An 18,654-nucleotide genomic window follows, 5' to 3' on the forward strand; every position below is an offset into this window, starting at 1 on the left:
CTCAGGCCGTCTGGCTTCAGAGTCTGTCCTCCACCAATGAGCCCCCTCATCAGAGGACTCTCTTGGGGGTGAGGGGTGAACCCCCTGCTCTTTCTTCCCTGGTCACAATCTCACGCGGGAACCCTGAGAGCAAACAGGCGACCAGAGCTCTGTACCCTCACCGCCCAACCCCCCAGAGGTCCCCCCAACAGGGTTAGGGTTAGGCAGGCTGGGGAGGAAACACTGCCCTGCACTTCCCTTCCCTCTGTCTGGGGTGAAGACACCCCGGCTCTCGACGGAGCAGGGCTGGTGGGAAGGGGGAAGAAATAACTCACTTGTCTCCAGCACTATGGGCCAGGGTTTCATGCGCACCGTCAGATGAGGAAACTGAGGCACGGGGCAGGGCTAGGGGAGCCCAGCTGCCGGCAGGAAGGTGCCCTGGACGGCTCCCCTCGTGGCTCCCCTCTGAGCGCATGCGGGTCCCCCCCCCCCCCCGCCCCCCAGAGGTGCCCGCGTGCCGCACGCAGGGGGTGACGCCGCGGACAGGAGGCAAGGGAAAGGCTGCCAGCCGAGAAGAAAGGAGAGCAGATGTCCGGACAAACGCGGCCACGTGTGGACAAAACAGGCACTTGAGTTCAAGACGCTGAGACAAAGGTGGCTGGCGAGGCTCCCTGAGGTCCCGGGAGGGCCCTCCGTGCCTGTGCGTGTTCCCAGGGCCCACAAAGGCCGCAGCTGTGTCCCCGAGATGTCACCTCCGGCTCCGCCCACTGGGCCTCTGGCAATGGCAGCTCGCTAAAGGCCGACGGGTGTGATTCTAACAAATAACTCTGCTTTTCCCAGGGAGGTCTCGTGAGAAGCAGAGGGGGTCCCAGTGTGGGTGAGGCCCGCCCGTCGCTTTCCCCGGACCCTTGACGAGAGGGGAGGCCAACAGAGGGAGAAACGCGCAGGCTCGTGAGGGAGCCCTGGGGATTCAGTGGCCGCGAACACAGCCAGACCCCCCGACCACACAGCCTGCGCTCCCACATCTGCTGCCGGGCTGGGCCCGGCACCCACCCCGGCCGCGCTGCGCCCGGCCCAGATCGCGACAGGCCGCCTTGCTTCAGAAACGAGAGGCGTTCTGCCTCCTAGGAGAATTCTGGAGAATTCTGTACCTGTGCCTCTGCACAGCAGCCCCTGCCTGGGCAGACCTTCCGGCAGGCCCCGGCCACAAGCGGGAAGATGAGGACAAGACACGTGTCCCCGTGGGAGCCTCCTCTCCCAGGGCCGCCCCCGTGGACCCTGCCTTCGGGGGGCGCTCGCAGCCGGGAACTCTGGCTGACCTGGGGAGGCCTGGGAAACCCACTCGCTTCCCCACTTTGTATCCCAGGTTCCTGCTTCTGTCACGTGAGCGGGCGAGGGAAGGAGGGAGGGAGGGGGACACAGGTCTTCCCCCTCCTCCAAACAAAACCCAGGGTCTTGCCTTCCCAGGGAGTTGCACAGATTGGCGGGGCCAGGGAAAGACCAGGAAAAGCCCAGGGGGCAGGGACATGCCCACATCCGTTAAGGCGTTTCGCTGCTTCTACAAGGGGCCCGGAAGGCAGGTGGGAGAGTCGGGTGGGGGGGGGGACACTGTCTCACCTTTGCATCCTGCTTCGTGAGGAAGTCCACGAAGCCGAACCCTCGGTGCGAGCCTGTCCCGCTCATCTTCTTCGGCAAGCGGACGGTCTTCAGCTCCCCGAAGGTGCTAGAGACAGAGGGCAAAGCACAGGAGAGCTAAGGACTGGGGCCCACAAAGGGGCTGGGGTGTGTGCGTGAGGGCAGGACCAGCTTACACACTCATCCCCTCTGGTTAGAAAAGACAAGTGCTCGCAGGTGCACCCGTGCGTGCACGCACACGCACCGTAAACTGGTGTCGCCTCCCCCACCGGCCGGCTCGCGCTCGGGGCGTGCCTGGCCTTCTCCTTTCCGATCCCGGCCTTCCCGCTGGGCAGGGAGGGATGATGGGGATGGAGACACGGATGGAGAATTTCTGGTTCCTCTGACAGGCTGGCACCCTCGGCCTCCCTTCGCCTGTGGGGCTGAGGATCTGGCAGGAGGCGTGTGTGGGCTGGGGGAACGCAGCCCCACACAGGCAGGGCCAGGGCCCGGGATCCGGACGCGGGAGGAGGGTCTCCTGACCTGAATCCGCCTGCACGGCTGAGCCGAGCACACAGCAAGCTTGCATTGAGCAAGCAGGATGAGCCTCTTCTCCCGGGTCCTCAGTGCTCCCCGCGGGAACCAGGCGCCGCGACTCCCTCGAAACCCCACCTCCCCTACCTCTGCGCTTTAGTTTTGAGCTCTGCTAAGCCAAAATCAGGCAAAGCTCTAGGGAAGAAAATGTCGCGCCCCCCCACCCCCCACCCCCACCCCCCCGCCGTCAGGGATCAAACAGGTAAACACAGCTCGGACCATCCCCTGCCCTCCCTCACCCCAGCCCCGGAACCGGCCTGTCCTCCCAGATAAGCGTGTGAGAGATTCCCGGACAAAAGGATCAGGCCTGCCTGGCCCTCCTGTCTCACTTCCCAGCCCCAACCCCACCCTCACGTCCGTTTATCAAATATATATGCACAAATCGCTGCCAATAAATATTTAATGTGCGCGGCGTCTGAAGAGCTGTTATTGTATTTGAAAATCTCCACACACTTGCGGGCGCCCGGGCACACACGCACACGCGGGCTCAACGGCCCAGGATGCTTCAGGGCCAAAGACCGATTGGGTGAAAAACACAGTAAAGGCCGTAAGCCCTCGTGAAACGATATAAGCTAAATCCGAGGCGTTAACCCGCGGCCCTGCCAGCATGACCAGGCATCGGCCGGCCCAATTTCCGAAGGCAGGATGGTGGGTAAATGCGGCATTATGAATCCTCAAAATGAATCTGCACGTCTGCCCGGAGCTCCCCCGCGGCTCCCCCCAGGCTGGGGAGAGGGCCAGCCTCCCGGGGAGGGGAGGGGCTGGAGGGGGCAGGCGGTGGGGCCCTGTCGGTCTGTCCGCCCCGGCTGAGGCTCTCTGGCTCCTTCAGGCGGCAGGGCTGGGGCCCAGGGGCTGGGCAGGTGGGGACAAGCAGGAAGGTGAGGTGGGAGGGCTGAGGGAGGACTCCAGCCTGCAAACCCTGCTTTATTGTGCCACCTAAAGGCCGACACAGCCCATGACAGACAGACGCGGCCTCTCCTCCTCCGCGGGAGCCCCGGGGCCTCGGCCAGGGCGGGCGGGCAGGGGGATGGCGGAGCTTTCTCGCAGGCTTGCTGGGTAAACGGTCCTTTGGCTCTGGGTGCTTCAGAGGGACACGGGGGGCTGCAGGGAGGGTGTGCCTGAAGGGCACGAGGACCAGACCGCGACAGCTGTCAGACTGGTAAGAGAAGGCCTCGGTGAGCACCCATGTGCCCAGGCCGTGCGGGGTGCCGTACCGACAAGGGTGCGGACCCCCGATGGGTGTGGGGGTCCTCCCTCCTCCCTGCCCCAGGCTCCAGGCTCCTGCCGGCCTTGGCGGGCTCGCCGTGCCTCTCAACCAGGGCACTGGTGTGGACACCAGGGTGCCCTCTGCCTCCCCGTGAGGCTGGATGGAGCTCAGCTCTGCAACAGCAGAAGCCACACCTATCTTGCTTATCAGGGGCTCCGCAGCGAGGAGCCCAGGGCCCGGCTCAGTGGGATGAACAAGCAAGAACACAGGAGCCCCGGACCGCAGACACGACCACCCGTACCTAGCCACCGACACGCACGGGGACGTGCCGAGGACTGCGTGAAGACAGGCCACGGGGTACGTACGAACAGCACCGAGGTGAATTAGTCTCCCCACCTCCATTTTACAGATGGGGAGACTGAGCTCAGGGAGGCAGCAGCTCCTGTTAGCAAGTGGCAGCGTTAGGACGTGAACCCGGGCGGGTCTGATGTTAAGCCGGAGCTCTCTTTGCACGGCATTCGGTTTTCCTTCAACTGTCTGGACGGGGGCCGTCCACTTTCAGGAGCGGCGGGGGCGCGGAGGGTCCCAGTTCCTCCCACTCATGCCATGTGCCAGCCTCCTGCCTCTGCCCCCACGGATTACCATCCTGTCCCTCGACGGTCCCGGTGGCCTCTGCCCAGGTCTCCCCGTAGCCCTGATTTCTGGCGAGCTGGCCCATGTGAGCGTGTGCGTGAGAGAGGGAGGGGGAGAGGAAAACGGCTGAGGTTAATTCTTCCCTCTGCCGCGCACTGCAAGCTGTGGACGTTCTGTGCATGGCAAGCAGCTGAGGGTCTGGAGAAAGGCAAGGAAAATAATTAAAAGGTGGAGAGAAAAGCTGATGAGGAGAGGCGGAAGGCGGTGTGCTTACGGGGCCGGGAGGACGTGGCACTGAGAGCTTGGTGCGGGGTGGGGGGCGGGGTGCACGGCAGAGGGGTGCCCTTGGATCCACGAGGGACCACGTGCAGAGATCCAAGCGGGGGGGCCTTGGGGAGGTCACGGCCCCTGTCTGCACACGTGAAATACCGTGTCCAAAGGCCCTGGTCCTTTCGGAAATCCCTAGTCCTTTCCAGGGCTCAGGGAAACGGTTATGTGAACGTGTTTCTCCCTCCCTTCTGAGAACGGCACCAGAGAGAGCTGAGGCTGAAGGGGCAGCTGCAAGAGTAGGGTTCCATCTTAGAAGGAACTCCCCGAGGTCCGGGAAGCCCTGACACGAACAGGCAAGGCTTCGAGCCACGGTGGTTGCTGCCGAGGCCCCAGGCGCCGATGCCCGAATGCCTGTGAGGTGCTCGGCCTTTTACGGACAGACTCCAGGGGCGCCTGGGCGGCTCAGTTGAGCGTCCGACTGCGGCTCGGGTCGTGATCTCGCCGTTCGTGGGTTCGAGCCCCGCGTCGGGCTCTGTGCCGACAGCTCGGAGCCTGGAGCCCGCTTCGGATCCCGTGTCTCCCTCCCTCTCTGCCCCTTCCCCGCTCACGCTCCGTCTCTCTCTGTCTCTCAAAAATAAATAAACATTAAAAGAAAAATTTCGAACACGGTTTCTAGGCGTCATGACTGGAGGGCAGTAATGTCGCTGCCTCTGTTTCCCCAGGTGAGAAAACCAGCGGCCGGGAGGCCCAGCGACCTGTCCCCGTCCCACGGCCGGGCGGGCGCTTTCTCACGGCTGCCGCTCCTCCGGCCGGAGGACAATGCTGGGGAAGGTGGATGGTCCTGGATGCTTCTATCACCGCGCGGGATAATATAAGGCTGATGCTAATGATCTCACAGCTATATCGAAAGAGAATTAAAAAGAAAAAAAAAAAAAAAAAAAGGTTGGGGGGGGGAAATCGATGAAGTACCTTTAGCTCCTTGGAGATAAGCGATATATAAATACCAGCCATTATTAAGGTTCTTATCTGACAGGAAGGTCCACGGAGCCATTTTTAAGAGTGGCTTTTGAAGGGAGTTCTGCACGCTCCCCCCCCCCCCCACCCCCATCTCCTGGGAGCAGAGGCCGCTGCCTGGGGGAGGCCGGGCAGGGCCGCCAGGGACCAGAGAGGGAGGAGAATCACAGGGCACCCAGGAACTACCCCCCAGCCCAGACCCTGCCGCTCGGGGAAGGAGACGCGCACGCTCCCCACTGTGTAGATAATAGAAACCACAAAATAGCAATTACTGTATCAGAAGCTGTGAATACAGAGGACATACCGGGCTTTTAAACACGGCCCTCCTTCCCTCCCCCACCCGCTCACACTTCATAACAAACTCGCACCTCACTTTTCCAATTATTTCATTCACCTTGGGTTCACCAATTACTCCCCCACGCGGCGCCCCCCCCCCCCCCCCCCCCCCCCACCGCACCCAGAGCGCACGACTGCCGGCAGATCGGTCGGTGGGTTTGCCACAACCGGAGTTTGTTGTCACGTTTCTAATTTCTTCCCAGGCGGGTAGGGGTGGGAGGGGGGAGAGGGGTGGAAGGGGTGGGGGGGGGGCGCGAGGTGTTGAGCGAGGCGAGCCAATTACGCCCGGTCCTCGTAAACAGGTCTGGGCATGCAAATCATGTCTGCACACAGGCCCGAACGCAGGCACAATATGTGTGCGTGTGTGTGTATGTGCGTGTGTGTGTGCGCGTGCGTGTGTGCATGCGGGGACGTCCTCCCTCTGCACACGCTGCACACCCCGTGGCCGGACCACAGCCCTGGCCGGCGACTGCTGGGGCCCTCTGGCTGTGCTACTGAAAACGGATGAATCGTCCGCTCCCTCCTTGTTTGAAGCAATGGGATCAGGAGGAAGGAGTGAGAAAAGGAAGGTGAGGGGGAGGCAGACAGAACCCTCCAGAGATGCACAACTTGACAGCCGTACAGCTGCTCTGGTGCCTGGGTTCCGGGGCTTAATGAGGGGGCTGGGAGGCAGCCCGACCCTGTGGCCTGTACGCTGACACCAAGTGGGGGTCGGGCACACCTTGACAAAGAGCCCAGGCCCCTCTGTCCCCAGGATGTGCGTCCTTTCCACCTCCCTGTTTAGCTCTGCCGGAGGAACCGGCAATCCCAGCACAAGTGCTGAGTCACGTGGGGAACTTTGTTGGCATGACTTCTCTTCCACCTGTGCTCAGCGCACTGCTGACAGAAAAAAAAGAATCAGCCGTCACCCGAGGGACGCAGAGTCAGACAACAGCGTGGTCGCAACAGGACGAAGGGGCGGTTTGCGATAAGAATCCGCCCGAAGCTTCCTTCTCTTCCTTCTGGAGGGAAGAAGAAAGGGCTCAATCTCTTGGCAAAAAAAAAAAAAAAAAAAAGAAAAGAAAAAAAGCCTTTCAAATAGGGCCCCTTTTCCAACACGCACAGCACATCCGTCCGTTCCCCCAGCACTCCAGGCTACGAGCCCCTCGGCATGTTAAACACCTGCTGTACAGGATCTCACGGCAGCCGCGTGAGCGAGGCACGGCTGCTCCCGTTTGACAAACGGGGCAGATGGGGCTCAGAGAAGCCATGTGATTTCTCCAAGGCCGCTCAGCCAGTCGTTGCGTACCCCAGGGGGCGAAGGGTCTGGCCCCAGGTCCCGTGGGCGGCAATGAGCCACGCCGGGCTCAAGGTGGGCGGCCTGGCCCCTCGTGCCTTGGATCACGCAGGGCTTACGGGTGCTGTCTGGTGGACCAACAGCCAGCTAAACGCTCTCTGTGTGCCGGGTGCTCGGAGGGAGGCAACAGGGGGCCAGACACCAGCCTTGGTCTCAGGGGACGCTCGCCTGACGGGGAAGAGCCGGCAGGCGGGCGGCGGGCCCCTCTCTGCCCTGCTGAGGCAAGGAGAGACAGGCCGACGGGCCACCTCGAGGCAAACGCCTCCCTCCGTCCACGTTAGGTGATGTCTGCAGTACCGTGAGGCTGCGGGACAGGACCCATCACCCCAACCCCCCAGCCGGGGCGTCCAAACCAAAGCCTCTGATCCAGGCAGCCTTGTCCGAACCTCCAGCCTCACAAACGGGGAAAGGAAGGCTGATCCAACAACACTGGCTTTCCTCCTGCTCCTGAAGCCACCAAACTCAAGCCTACCTCAGGACCTTTGACCTCACCCTTCTTGTTACCTGGACCTCTCCTTCCCCAGACGTTCCCACAATCAACTCCTGCCCGTCATTCGATTTCTGCTCAAATGCCACCTTTCCAAAGAGGCCATTCCGCTGAATGTTCCCCACCCCCCCTCGCCCCCCTCGCCGGCCACTGTCCCACCTGCGCACCGAGAAAATGGCTTGTTTCCTTGTCCTTGCCCTCCCTCTTCTAGAAACAGAAAGAACACTCTGAGACGGCAGAGGTCGTGCCTCGCACACACGCCCACCATCCGGGCACCCACCCGGCACCCGTGGGCCCTCCCTGACTTGCAGGTCCCTGTCCTCCCCGTGCCTGTGCTGTTGTGGCCACGCAGTCACGTGTGGGGGCAGGACACTCAGTCCTTCTGTCCTCAGGACGCGTCTTCACGGGCCACAGCCACAGCTTATGACAAGGAGCTTTTGGCCCCCGGGCCGGTGCCCCTCCCCAGGTACCCACATCCACGCCTTCGACTGCGGCGAAGAAACAGCAGGATCTGGTGGACCAACAGCCAGCTTGGTCTGGCTTCAGTTGGTCTGTTGGGGGCCGACTCAAGAAGTTCCGAGGGGACGGGTCCCTAGACTGGGAGGTTCAGAAGCGAGCCGTGCTGGGTAAGGGCGGACGCGGGTCCGTGCAGACGGCCTCGGCCAAGGGGCGGGCACGGGCAGGCAGGCTCGCGGCCGCCGCTCCCCCCCGAAGGCTGCCTGGTGAGCGGAGACACGCTGTGGCCTGGAGCCTCGTGGGGCACGGGCTCTCGGGGACATTTAGCGGACGCAGACTGAGGCGTGCAGCTTCTCCCTCTTTTGTTCTCGCTCGCTCTCTTGTTAAAGGGTGGCTGTTAGACTGAACTTTTCCAATTACCCACCACTCATCACGGTGAGAGCCGGATGCGGAAAGGTTACCTGCTCACCATCGGGAGCCAGCCTTCCTTTCATTTTTGCCTCTTGGAGGCTGAAAAATGGCCCGGTTTCCGAGAAAGTGAGAAAAGCGGCACAGGGAACAGCATTTAGCTTTTCTCAATAGCCTTTCACGGGGTCCTTTCCAGGCAAGCGTGACCCTCTCGTTTTCTAGATGAGGAATCCTGGGGAGGAGCAGTTAAATGGTATCTCTGAATCAGAGCCGGGGCCCGAGGACTCTCTCGAGAGGCTCCTGCCAGGAGGGGACGTGGCCCTGGGAAATGGAAGGTCTGGCCTGGCTCTGCCCTCACCAGCTGGGTGATCCTGGCTGAGCTGTTTCCAGGCCGGACTGATGAATGGGGAGGAGGGGAGGGGAGAGGAAGGGAAGATGGAGAGAGAGAGAGAGGACACACGGGCACAGGGGAGGGGAGTCTGATCTGCCCTAGGTTCAGGGCCACTGCTCCACTAGAGGGGGCAGGGGCCACTAGGCCCCAGTCTGGATGGCCAGCTGGACACGTGGGCCCAGGAACAGCAGATCTGTTCTTTCCTCTAAACAGGCCTACAGTCGAGATTCTTCTGAGAAATGAGATTTTTAAAAAAGGGTTTTTTTTTTTTAAATGTTCTATTTATTTTTGAGAGAGAGAGACACAGAGCATGAGCAGGAAGGGGCAGAGAGAGAGGGAGACACAGAATCCGAAGCAGGATCCAGGCTCTGAGCTCTCGGCACAGAGCCCGACGCGGGGCTCGAACCCACGAACCGCGAGATCACGACCTGAGCCAAAGTCGGAAGCTCAACCGACTGAGCCCCCCAGGCGCCCCTGAGGAATGAGATTTTTAAATACTGGCAACAAGGCCAAGACATTTGAGACACTGTGTCCCCAAATCAAATGAGCAGACACACCTGTGGGCTTGCCCGATCATCACCGCCACATCTGGGTCCCGGTCCCGATTTGGTTCCAAGAGGTGGGAAGGGGCGGTCTACTTCCAAAGTGACAGAATTGCGTCACCTCCGTGTTACCCAGGACCGGGTCCCTCCCGGCGCCCTGCGGCCCAGCGGCCCTCTTGCCGGCTTGTGTTCACGTAACGTGACCCATGTGAGATTCTAAGTTCCTTGAGCTGCAGAGAAGGTCTTGCCAGGGTGGTTTGCTCTACGGCCATCGACCCCAGGCACCGACAGTCTGTGGCCACACCTGCCCTGAATGAGCACGCGTTGAGCATTCATCACCGATACTCATACGCTTTTGATTCGGAAACGTGTATGTACCACTGTTCCACTGCATATGTACGTCTTTAAATACTTAAGTATTAGAAGACTTGAAAGCATGAGATAAAAAGTAAGTAGAAATGGAAATTCGAATGTTTTTCTCCTGTTCCTCCAACTGGCTGTCATAGGCCATTTTTTGCGGGGGGGGGGGGGGGGGTCACACCTTTTGAAGGCACACAACGGGCCCAGCGGTGTTGAGTTTATTCCACGGGTAACTGGAGGCCGTCCTCAGCAACCCGTGAAGCAGGAGTTACGCACCTATGTTACATGTGGAGAAATTAAGGCTCAGTCTGCTTAAGGGATTTGAGGGAAAACTCACAAGGCTATATATTCAATGGCAGAGCCAGGACTCAACCCTAGGCCTAATGAAATTCTAAAGCCTGTGCTCTTAACCGTGGCCTTGCAAGAGAGGGGGTCCATCTGTGCATGGCTGAAGGATTTAAGAAGCAAATGAAGGCTGAATACTGTCTGCTAAACCTGAGTAGAGTCCTTAGAAAATGTCATAAAAATAGTTTTAAGGTAAGAGGCAACTTTGTAAGAACGATTTTTCAAACCAGTCCTGAAAGATAGTCATTGGTACTTTATGGAAACAAGGCTCCTGGAATTAAATAAATGTGAGAGCTGTCTGGTTCAAGAGACTTTCGCAAGCTTCTCTGCTGCAGACCTTGTCAGTGCCTTGGAGGTACTAGGTACATGCAAGATGGATCTCGAAGTGCGAGGGAAGACCTGGTATTTTTCAAACTCATCTGGCAACTGAACCCCTCCTGCCGCCAACAGGAAAACCTATTAGCGTGTCTCAGAATGCAGCTGGGAAATGTAACTTGGGAGACGGAAAGGCAGGTAGTAACCATGGAAGGCCCGAGCACTCACACGGGGGTGAAGCCGCTAACTCGCCAGGGGCTCTGAGCGGTGGGGAGCTGCTGCAGGGGGTCTGGTTTCAACGGCGAGGGGCCAAGTTCCCGCATCAGTGAAAGAACAGAAGCACGGAGTCAGATGCGGGTTCAGATCCCAGCCCTACACCTGACGTCCCCTTTCTGAGGCTCAGCTCCGGCACCTGAAGAATGATCATCCCGCCCTACGAGGCTGCTGGACCCAGGGTTCCTGGCGTAGAACGGAAATGAAGAAACGGAAGCTGGTGTCGCCAACGCCCTTGACCGTAAAAAGGATCCGCAGGCGTGCCAAGCAAGGGACGGCTTCCAAGCCCTACGGCGTTTCAGGTCGGAGCTAGAAGGAGCCCGCTGGGCCGGTCAGGCCCCTCCTGGCGGACCCCAGGGGTTTCTAGCGGAGAGCTGCCGTGAGACAGCCAGATGGGACCTTGTGATTCTTGGTGCCCCGAAAAAGGCAGCAATTCTCCGTCTTCCCCACGTGACCCACCAGTTTTACAAGATAATTGGAAGAAACTGTCCCCAGGGAGGCATCCCTCAGCCAGACCCAGGCACCCCCGTGTCCCCTCGGGCGGAGCGAGTCCCCCCCGATCAGCCCGTGCTCAGAGGGAGAGGAGCGAGACGCAACCCCTGGCCTGGGGCGCACGTTCTGGTCAGTTCCACGCCTCTGCCGGGGTGAGTTAATGGAATCCACAGCGGCTGCTCTCCCCCACTTTCTCCCTCTCTAGTCTTCAGCTGCCTCAAGTACAGCTAATCCCATTACAAGGAAATAAAGTGGATAATTCAGGCTAATGAAATCGTTACAAGAATGTGGCCAGCCAGAGGTGGACATTCAGAACCAATTTAACACCCTTTGGTGTCATTATCCTCAGTGCAGGAAATGCTGGAGAAGAGGAAGGAAAAAAATGAAAAAGGGAGAAAAAGACAAGCCCAGCCTCCTTCTTGTTGGCTTAACTCTGGTTGAAGAATGGATCCGCTGTGTATCTTGCTCGTTGTTAGTATCTCTGCCAAGTCCCGTATCTCCACGGTAACCCCAGGGAATATCAAAGCGGGTGGGACGAACCCAGAAGTCACCCGCTGTGGGCAAACCCGCGGACCCCTCCACACCTTTCGTTCTGCCCAAATCTGTTGCTGCTCCGGCAAGGACCACGAAGGGGTGACCCCCTGGGCCCCAAGATACCACCAAACTCTGAAGCCTCTGACGCTGAGTGGGGCAGGAGAAGCTGGGGTGACCTCCCAGGCAAAACAGAGCAGCCGGCAGGACCCTGTCTCAGGTGGGCCTGGGGGGCCGAGCACGGGGCTGCCGTCCCCACTGGCCCACAGCCCCTCATGCCACCTGCTGCCAGGTCACGTCCAGGCCTGCTGGGAAGGCTGAATCGAGAAATAGCCACTCAACCTCGGAGCACCCGCTACCCACACTCGGGTCAGATGGCTCTGACCGGGGGCCGGCTCCTGCCCCTGCCGTGTCACCACACACTCCGGAAGGGCCCTGACAGTTGCGTTTCCTTTGGATCCATTTCAGGGCTCGGGACCTTAAGGAGGACGGCACCTACCCCGAATCCCCATCATCTCTAGTCGGTTCCCATCAGCTTGACGCTCTCTTCCAAGAGTCCTAGACTGTTTTAACCCCTCAGACTAAGGGCACCAGTCTCCAGTGACCCGGGTCCTAACTGGGGAACACGCATGGCAGGTGGAGAAGAAGGAGGAGGAGGTGAAGGGAAGGGATCCCACAGATGTGAGAACTTCCACTGCGCTCGCGGGGTTGTGTAGAGATCTTAGGTGGCCACGCGGGGCAGAAGGGAGTTACAGTCACTGGGGGTTAGAAGGCTCCCGGGGACGGTCCCCCGCCCAACCCCCCGGTTCTTTGCGCAGAACAGCAGTCCTCAGTAACCAATGCCGCCCTCTATGTAGTGAGCGACAGGAAGGCCTCTGGGGAGACTGAAGACGGGCAGCCTCGCAGCCTGCAGGACTTGGGGTGCACCAACACACATGCCCCACTCACGGCCTCTGGGCCCCGCCTCTCCTGACCTCCCCGGAGGAGCACAAAGTGGCACACGTCTACATCCAGGCGAGTCCACGTGATGTCCCGGCAGCAGCTCTAGAAAGGGCTGGGACGGGGGCAGGGGCCCTGGCCGGGTCCAGTGAGCCCTCCTGGGAACACAGATGGGATGGGAGCCAATGCCACGACTCAGGGGCCGAGAACAGAGACTCGGGGAGCCAGGGGCTCGGAGCAAAGCAGGCCGCGTGCCGTCTAGGCCACGCAGCATCTGCCCACTCGCCTGGAAGCCCGAGGACCCAGAAGGAAGACAGGGGGCCCCCAGAACTGACGACGCCACGACACCCACGTGCTAAGCGTCTGCCCGCCATTCGCGGGCAAGCCGTTGCCCCTACCCCTTGCCCGCTGAAAGCCTGTTTGCTTTTTACTTTACAAACTTGCTCATCTAACTTCTCATCCCGGAGCAGCTGAGAACGGCAAAGCGGTTAATAGAGGCGGGCGCCTAAAAGGCCTCAAGAAGTGACAAGCGACAGGCACGGATCAGACCAGGGGCCCCGCACGCTTTCTCTGTCCAGAGCCACCGAGTAAATATTTTTGGCTTTGCAGCTCCTCAGCTCTGACACTGCAGAAAGCGAGGGGTCACAGGCAGTGTGTACACGAACGGGTGCAGCCGTGTGCCGATAAAACTCGATTTCCCAAACCAGGTAAAGGGGCGGGGTGGGGGGGGTCTGGTGCCACACGAGCCTTATTTTGCCAACCCCTGAATTAGCCGAAGAAACCCCACCACAACACGATTCTTTACTGGCCAAGATGCAGCAGTCCGGGCCTGTCACATGTGGGCAAACAGCGAACACGCCTGGACGGCTCTGACCGGCACCTGAATGGCAACCTGGGCTGGGCACCCCGCGTACAAGGAAGGAAAAGACGCTCTGTGTTTTAGAAAGACTTCCGCTGAGCGGTCGACATTTTCAGAGAGGCTTTTTTTTTTTTTTTAAGATTTATTTATTTTTTAGAGACAAGAGAGAGACAGAGCGTGAGCAGGGGAGGGGCAGGGAGAGAGGGAGACGCAGAATCCGAAGCAGGCTCCGGGCTCCGAGGCATCAGCACAGAGCCCGACGCGGGGCTCGAACCCACGGACCGCGAGATCCTGACCTGAGCCGAAGTCGGACGCTTCACCGACTGAGCCACCCAGGCGCCCCGACATTTTCAGAGAGGCCTGATGCTCAAAGGCAGAAGGCGGCAAAGCCACGTGCTGGGGGACCCTCATCCCTGTGGTGCGTGCCCAGCGGTGAGGGTCCGGCCCCACGGAGCTCAGAGGCCCGCATCTCGCCACCTGCGACAGACCTACTCAACGCAGAAGCAAGTGCATAGACCTACAAAGCCCTGCTAGACGGCGCGAGGGAGAGAATGCCAGCGTGGAGGACGCCGGCCACCCGCCCCACTCCCCTCCCTCAATGCCATGTGACCTCTGACTGTTGGTGAGGACCGACGTCCGTCTCCCCTGCTGGACTACTGCGCGCCCAGCCCCCCAGGGCGGGGCCGACAGTGCCTGCAAGTGTTGGAGAGACTGATGGCTGCTGGCTGACCGGGTTGTGAACGGACGCTCGCTTATTCTCTGCTTTTCCGTTTCTGGTCACTTCTGGGAACCCGACGTGGGGCTCAATCCCACGAACCATGAGATCACGACCTGAGCTGAAGTCAAGAGTCAGGTGCTTAACCGGCTGAGCCGCCCGGGTGCCCCTGCTTCTGGCAGCTCTTGTGACCCAGATCGTAGACACCACTAGGCACAAGAGCCAGAGGGCGGGGCGGGGGCCAGTGCCGGCTGGTGCCAGGCCAGATGTGCCACCTTCACGGCTCAGAGCAACCCCACGGGGCGGCAGTCCTCCCGGGGCGAGGGGAGGTCTGTCCGAGGGCTTGCGCCCAGGCCCGTGGAGCTCCCTGACTTCCAGCTCTGCCACCCTGCCCCTGGGGGCACAGCAGCCCACTTCTGCCCTTGAGCGAACTCCTCAGGTTCTAGCCGTGCCCGCCGGCCACCGGAAGCCATCAGGCAAACGACGGAGGAAGCACAGAAGAGGCCGAGGAGATGACGACAGACACAGACAGCAGCTTCTAAAGAGCTCGGCATTCCAGAGGCTGGGGTGTGCCTCCGAGAGCGGAGGAGCCTCAGCATCTGATCTTCCAGGAAAAAGCCAGGCCTGCGGCCACAGGGGATGACAGCCGAGACATGTCTGCAGGAAGGCGAGAGCGGCAAATCCACAGCGCGGGCCAATCGATGGCAGGCACTGGAGGCCATCCTGGGGGCACGGCAGGGGACAGGGGACAGGGAGCGAGGACAGTGATTCATGCCGCTGAGCCTGCCAGCACCGAGGGGGAGGACAGGCGCTCGCCTTGGCTGGGACAAATATTATTTTTAAAAGTCTACGAAAGAAAACAACAATAAAACAACTCAGGCTCGGGGTGGCTGGCGAGTTTTCGGATGCAGGGAGAGGAGGAAAGAGATTTGCGAGAGGGACCGTTTGTTTGGGGCCGAACGAACCCACACAGAACTCCGCTCGGTCGGAGAACGGGGAGGGGAGGTGGAGAATCAGGTGGTCACCAGAGGCTCAGAGCCACGAGTGTCGAACCCGGGCCACGCGCGGTGTGGGGTCTGGCATGCAGCCATGGGCTCCGGAGGGCGGGTTCCGGGAGGGGGCTGCGGGCGAAGGAGAGGCAGGGACCGCGAGGACCGTGAGTGTGGGTCCTGCCGTGGAGCATCCGGGTGTGTGGGGTGGGGAGGCGCCTCCCTGATGAGACAGCCCGTTAGGGCCAGACAGGACCTGGGGGCTGGGACGACCGAGGAGCTGCAGGCAGAGGGTGCAGGGCAAAGAGACAACCCCTTCCCCGGAGGGAAGGAGGCCCCGTCTGCAACGACCACGGTCCCCACGGTGAGTCGAGGAGCCACCCTTTGCAGAGTTCGCGAGGAGGGAAGACGTAAATTCTCGTGTCTCTGGAGACGCACAAAGCCCCCCACACGCTTTGTCAGCTCCCTCGCAGCAGCCAGGAGAGGGGCTGCGTGTGCCAATCCGGGCCGTGCCTCTCCTTCCTCGCTTCCCTCCTTGTCCCATGTGCAAGACGAGGGGGCGCGGCCACAGCTTTTCCCGAGGCAGCAGGCCCGCGGTGACCTGGGCCCCAGGAGTGGCCACGCGCTGGGCTGGGCAAAAACAGTCAAAGGTTTCTGGGGCCGAGTGGGAGGTAATTAAAAGCAGACCCGGTTTCTCTGGCTGCACTCAAGCCCCCGGCAGAAGAGAAATTCCGTCTGCATCACGTGCGGGGTCTCCCGCTCCCGGTGGGGAGTCGGCGCCCCGTGTGTGGGGTGGTCCCGACCCCAGCTGGGAGACGTCGCGAGTCCGGAGGCATAGGTGGTGCGTAGGGGTGCCGAGCACAGGCTGGGGGGTCAAGCTGGCGCCTCGGCTCGCTCACCTGCAAAATGGGGACAACGGCCTGGCACTCCACGGAGCTGTGCTAAGGATTAACTGAGATACTACGTCTGGGGCACTTCACGGGCAGCTGGGCCCACGGCGAGCGCGCACAAAGAGGCGACGAATGCGGGCATCGCGTCAGGCAAGTACGGACAACTGTGCGTGTGCTCTCCTCCGTCTTCCAGATGAGGCGCCCGCCCCGCCTACCTTCAAGGAGCCAAGCCACAGAGGTGGCCCTGGAAGCCCACGGATCGGTGTCCCTCTCCCAGGGGGCTGTCCCTGTGGCCACAGGGACGCTCTGTCTTGTTTCACCCTCCCCACCTGGACCCAGGGAAGTGCCCCTTGGGCGTGGTTTGCACGCTGGGATTCTGGGGGATGATTTCCCTTGAAACAAGGTTCCCCTTGGGGGGGAGAACCCCCCTCCCTGCTACGCCAATGACCACGGCTGGGATCCAGGGACGTTTACTGAAGGTGCGTGGGGGGGGGGTGGGGGGGGTGGGAGGTGGGGACAGTCACTATGGCAGAGCCGTCACCTGCTCTCCAAATACCCACGGCTCCCACGCCTGCCAGCCCCCGCGGGCAGGTGGAGCCATGAGGTCCAGACTGGCCCACGAAGCGTGAGCACAAGGAAGCCTGAGCGTGGCCGTGCGGCTGTCTCTTCCCCCGCCAAGGAGAAGCCCGAAAACCACACGCTGAGCCGCGGGGTTGTTCCCACAGCGCAGAGCCCATCCTGAGGACAGAAGCGCTTGGGGGCGGGGACCGAGATGCCTCCGAGCAGGAGCCGAACGCAAAGCAGGGAAACCCAAGAACGGCAGCCCCTGGGACGGGAGCTCCAGGAGACGCGTCTCCAGAATCCAAGTCTGGTTTGTTCCTCCGTGAAACTGGTGGCACCTCCGACGTGCCCGGCACTTTGCCAGGTGTGTCGAAGGCGCGGGGACAGCGAGGCCCCGCGCCTGCCCAGCCTCGCAAGTCCTTCAGCACTGGGGTGGCTCTCCCCGTTTCCAAATGATAATGAGGAGAAAGCGACCAGGGGCCAAATCTGGCTTTCTACCTGCCTGGGCACGTAAGGCCGACCTGGAACACAGCTATGCCCACTCTGTGGCACAGACCACGCGGCCCAGAAGGCTGAAAACATGGCCTCTCTGGCTCCGCGTTCGCGTTCTCCAGGGAAACAGAGGCAGCGGGATACGAACGGGATGTAGAAAGAGCTCAACCACCCGGGACTGGCTCACGCTCGCGCGATCACGGAGGGCCAAGCAACTCCGCCCTCTGCCGTCCGTCCGCAGGCTGGAGGCTCAGGGAGGCTGGTGGTGTGGTCCAAATCCAAGGGCCTGAGACCCGGCGGGCCTGACGTACCGGCCCTGGTCTGGGGGCCCAAGAGCCAGGTGCAGCGATGTCCAGGGGAACGTCCCAGCGGAAGCGGAGAGCAGATTCGCCCTTCTCCCTCGGCCTGAACGGTGCCCGCCCCCGCCGGGGAGGGCCGCGTGCTTTACGCACGTCACCAGCCCCCAGCGGACATCCTCCCCAACACCCTCGAAGAGGCCACACCGGAAAAAGTGTCTTACCAGCTCTCTGGGCACCGGGTGGCCCCGTCGAGTTGAACATGAGAAGTTGACTCCCGCGGGCTCTGCCCAGGAAGGTTGGCAACCCCAGTTCTAGAGCAATCTCATCCCCGGGGCCCCGAGCCCAGTCCGCGGTCACGGTCACGGCCCCCCAGCTCCGGACCTCCACCCTGTACTGCTGGGCCCTAATCCCGTCACCCTGAAAGCCACGGTCTTTACCTCCTCACTCCTGCGTTCCTGGTCTCCCTTAATCAGGTGCTTCTGAGATCAGGAGGCACTTAATAGAGGCCGTGAGAAAACCCAGGTCAGCTGGTCTCTCCGGAGGCAGGCACCAAGCTCCGTCAGGCCTCTCTGCCTCGCCCTCCCCAGGCATCGTCTACCTGAGGGCCCGAGTGAGGAGCTGCGGCCGGGGAGCCACCTGCCACGACTGAACCTGCCCTCCCCCACCCCCGCTCCTCTCCGCAGGCCTGGGAGAGGGGGACACCTGTGCGACCACCCTGCCAGGCTTGTGACAAGACATGGTGCCGCCCCCTCCCCGGTCCCCACTGCACACACATCTTCACCCCCACAAACTCACCACAGCACAGAGACCTCAGAGACGGGAGGCAGGCGGCCCGAGGTTGCCTGTCCACCCGTCTGTCCGGGGTTCCACGTTAGGAAAGTGCTCCCTAAACTAAATCCTCGCCAAGAAGTGTGATTAAGTAGAAAGAAAGAAAAGAGAGCCAGGTGCCAGAGCCGGGGGGAAAAAAGGGCGGAGGGGGGAGGACATGTACATGCCGTGTTGTTTCGGGGGTGAAACACGGGACCTTGGCCGTGGTGGCTGCCTGTGGGGGGCACAAAGGGCCAGCCCTTGTGTCCTACCAGGGGTGGAGCTGGACCGAGGCTGGGGTGGCCCGTCTCCCTGACAGTTGGCTTCCCGCTCCCAGCCAGCGCCCCACCTCCGGGGGCCACCGGTTCTGCCCCAGCTCGCTCGATCCGGGGGCAGGGCGGCGCTGGCCTCGGGGGCCGGCCTCAGCCAGGACCCTGCCGCGGGAGCTCAGGACTGTTCTGGAAGGCATTCTGCACACCGCTTGCGGGTCTCTGTGGGATCAGCTCCTTCCGCATCCCGC

The 18,654-nt window shown here is 61.3% G+C and overlaps 1 protein-coding gene across 1 annotated transcript in view; it reads right to left on the bottom strand.

Moving 5' to 3' along the window:
- The window catches only part of RBM19 (RNA binding motif protein 19), a 128,319-nt gene that overhangs the window by 31,482 nt on the left and 78,183 nt on the right, over positions 1–18,654 (bottom strand). The window contains 1 exon segment of the mRNA XM_042961769.1: positions 1,597–1,702. Within this exon segment, the coding sequence (XP_042817703.1) occupies positions 1,597–1,702 (106 nt within the window).

This window comes from Panthera tigris, chromosome D3 (assembly GCF_018350195.1).
Source record: "Panthera tigris isolate Pti1 chromosome D3, P.tigris_Pti1_mat1.1, whole genome shotgun sequence".
Taxonomy (NCBI): domain Eukaryota; kingdom Metazoa; phylum Chordata; class Mammalia; order Carnivora; family Felidae; genus Panthera; species Panthera tigris.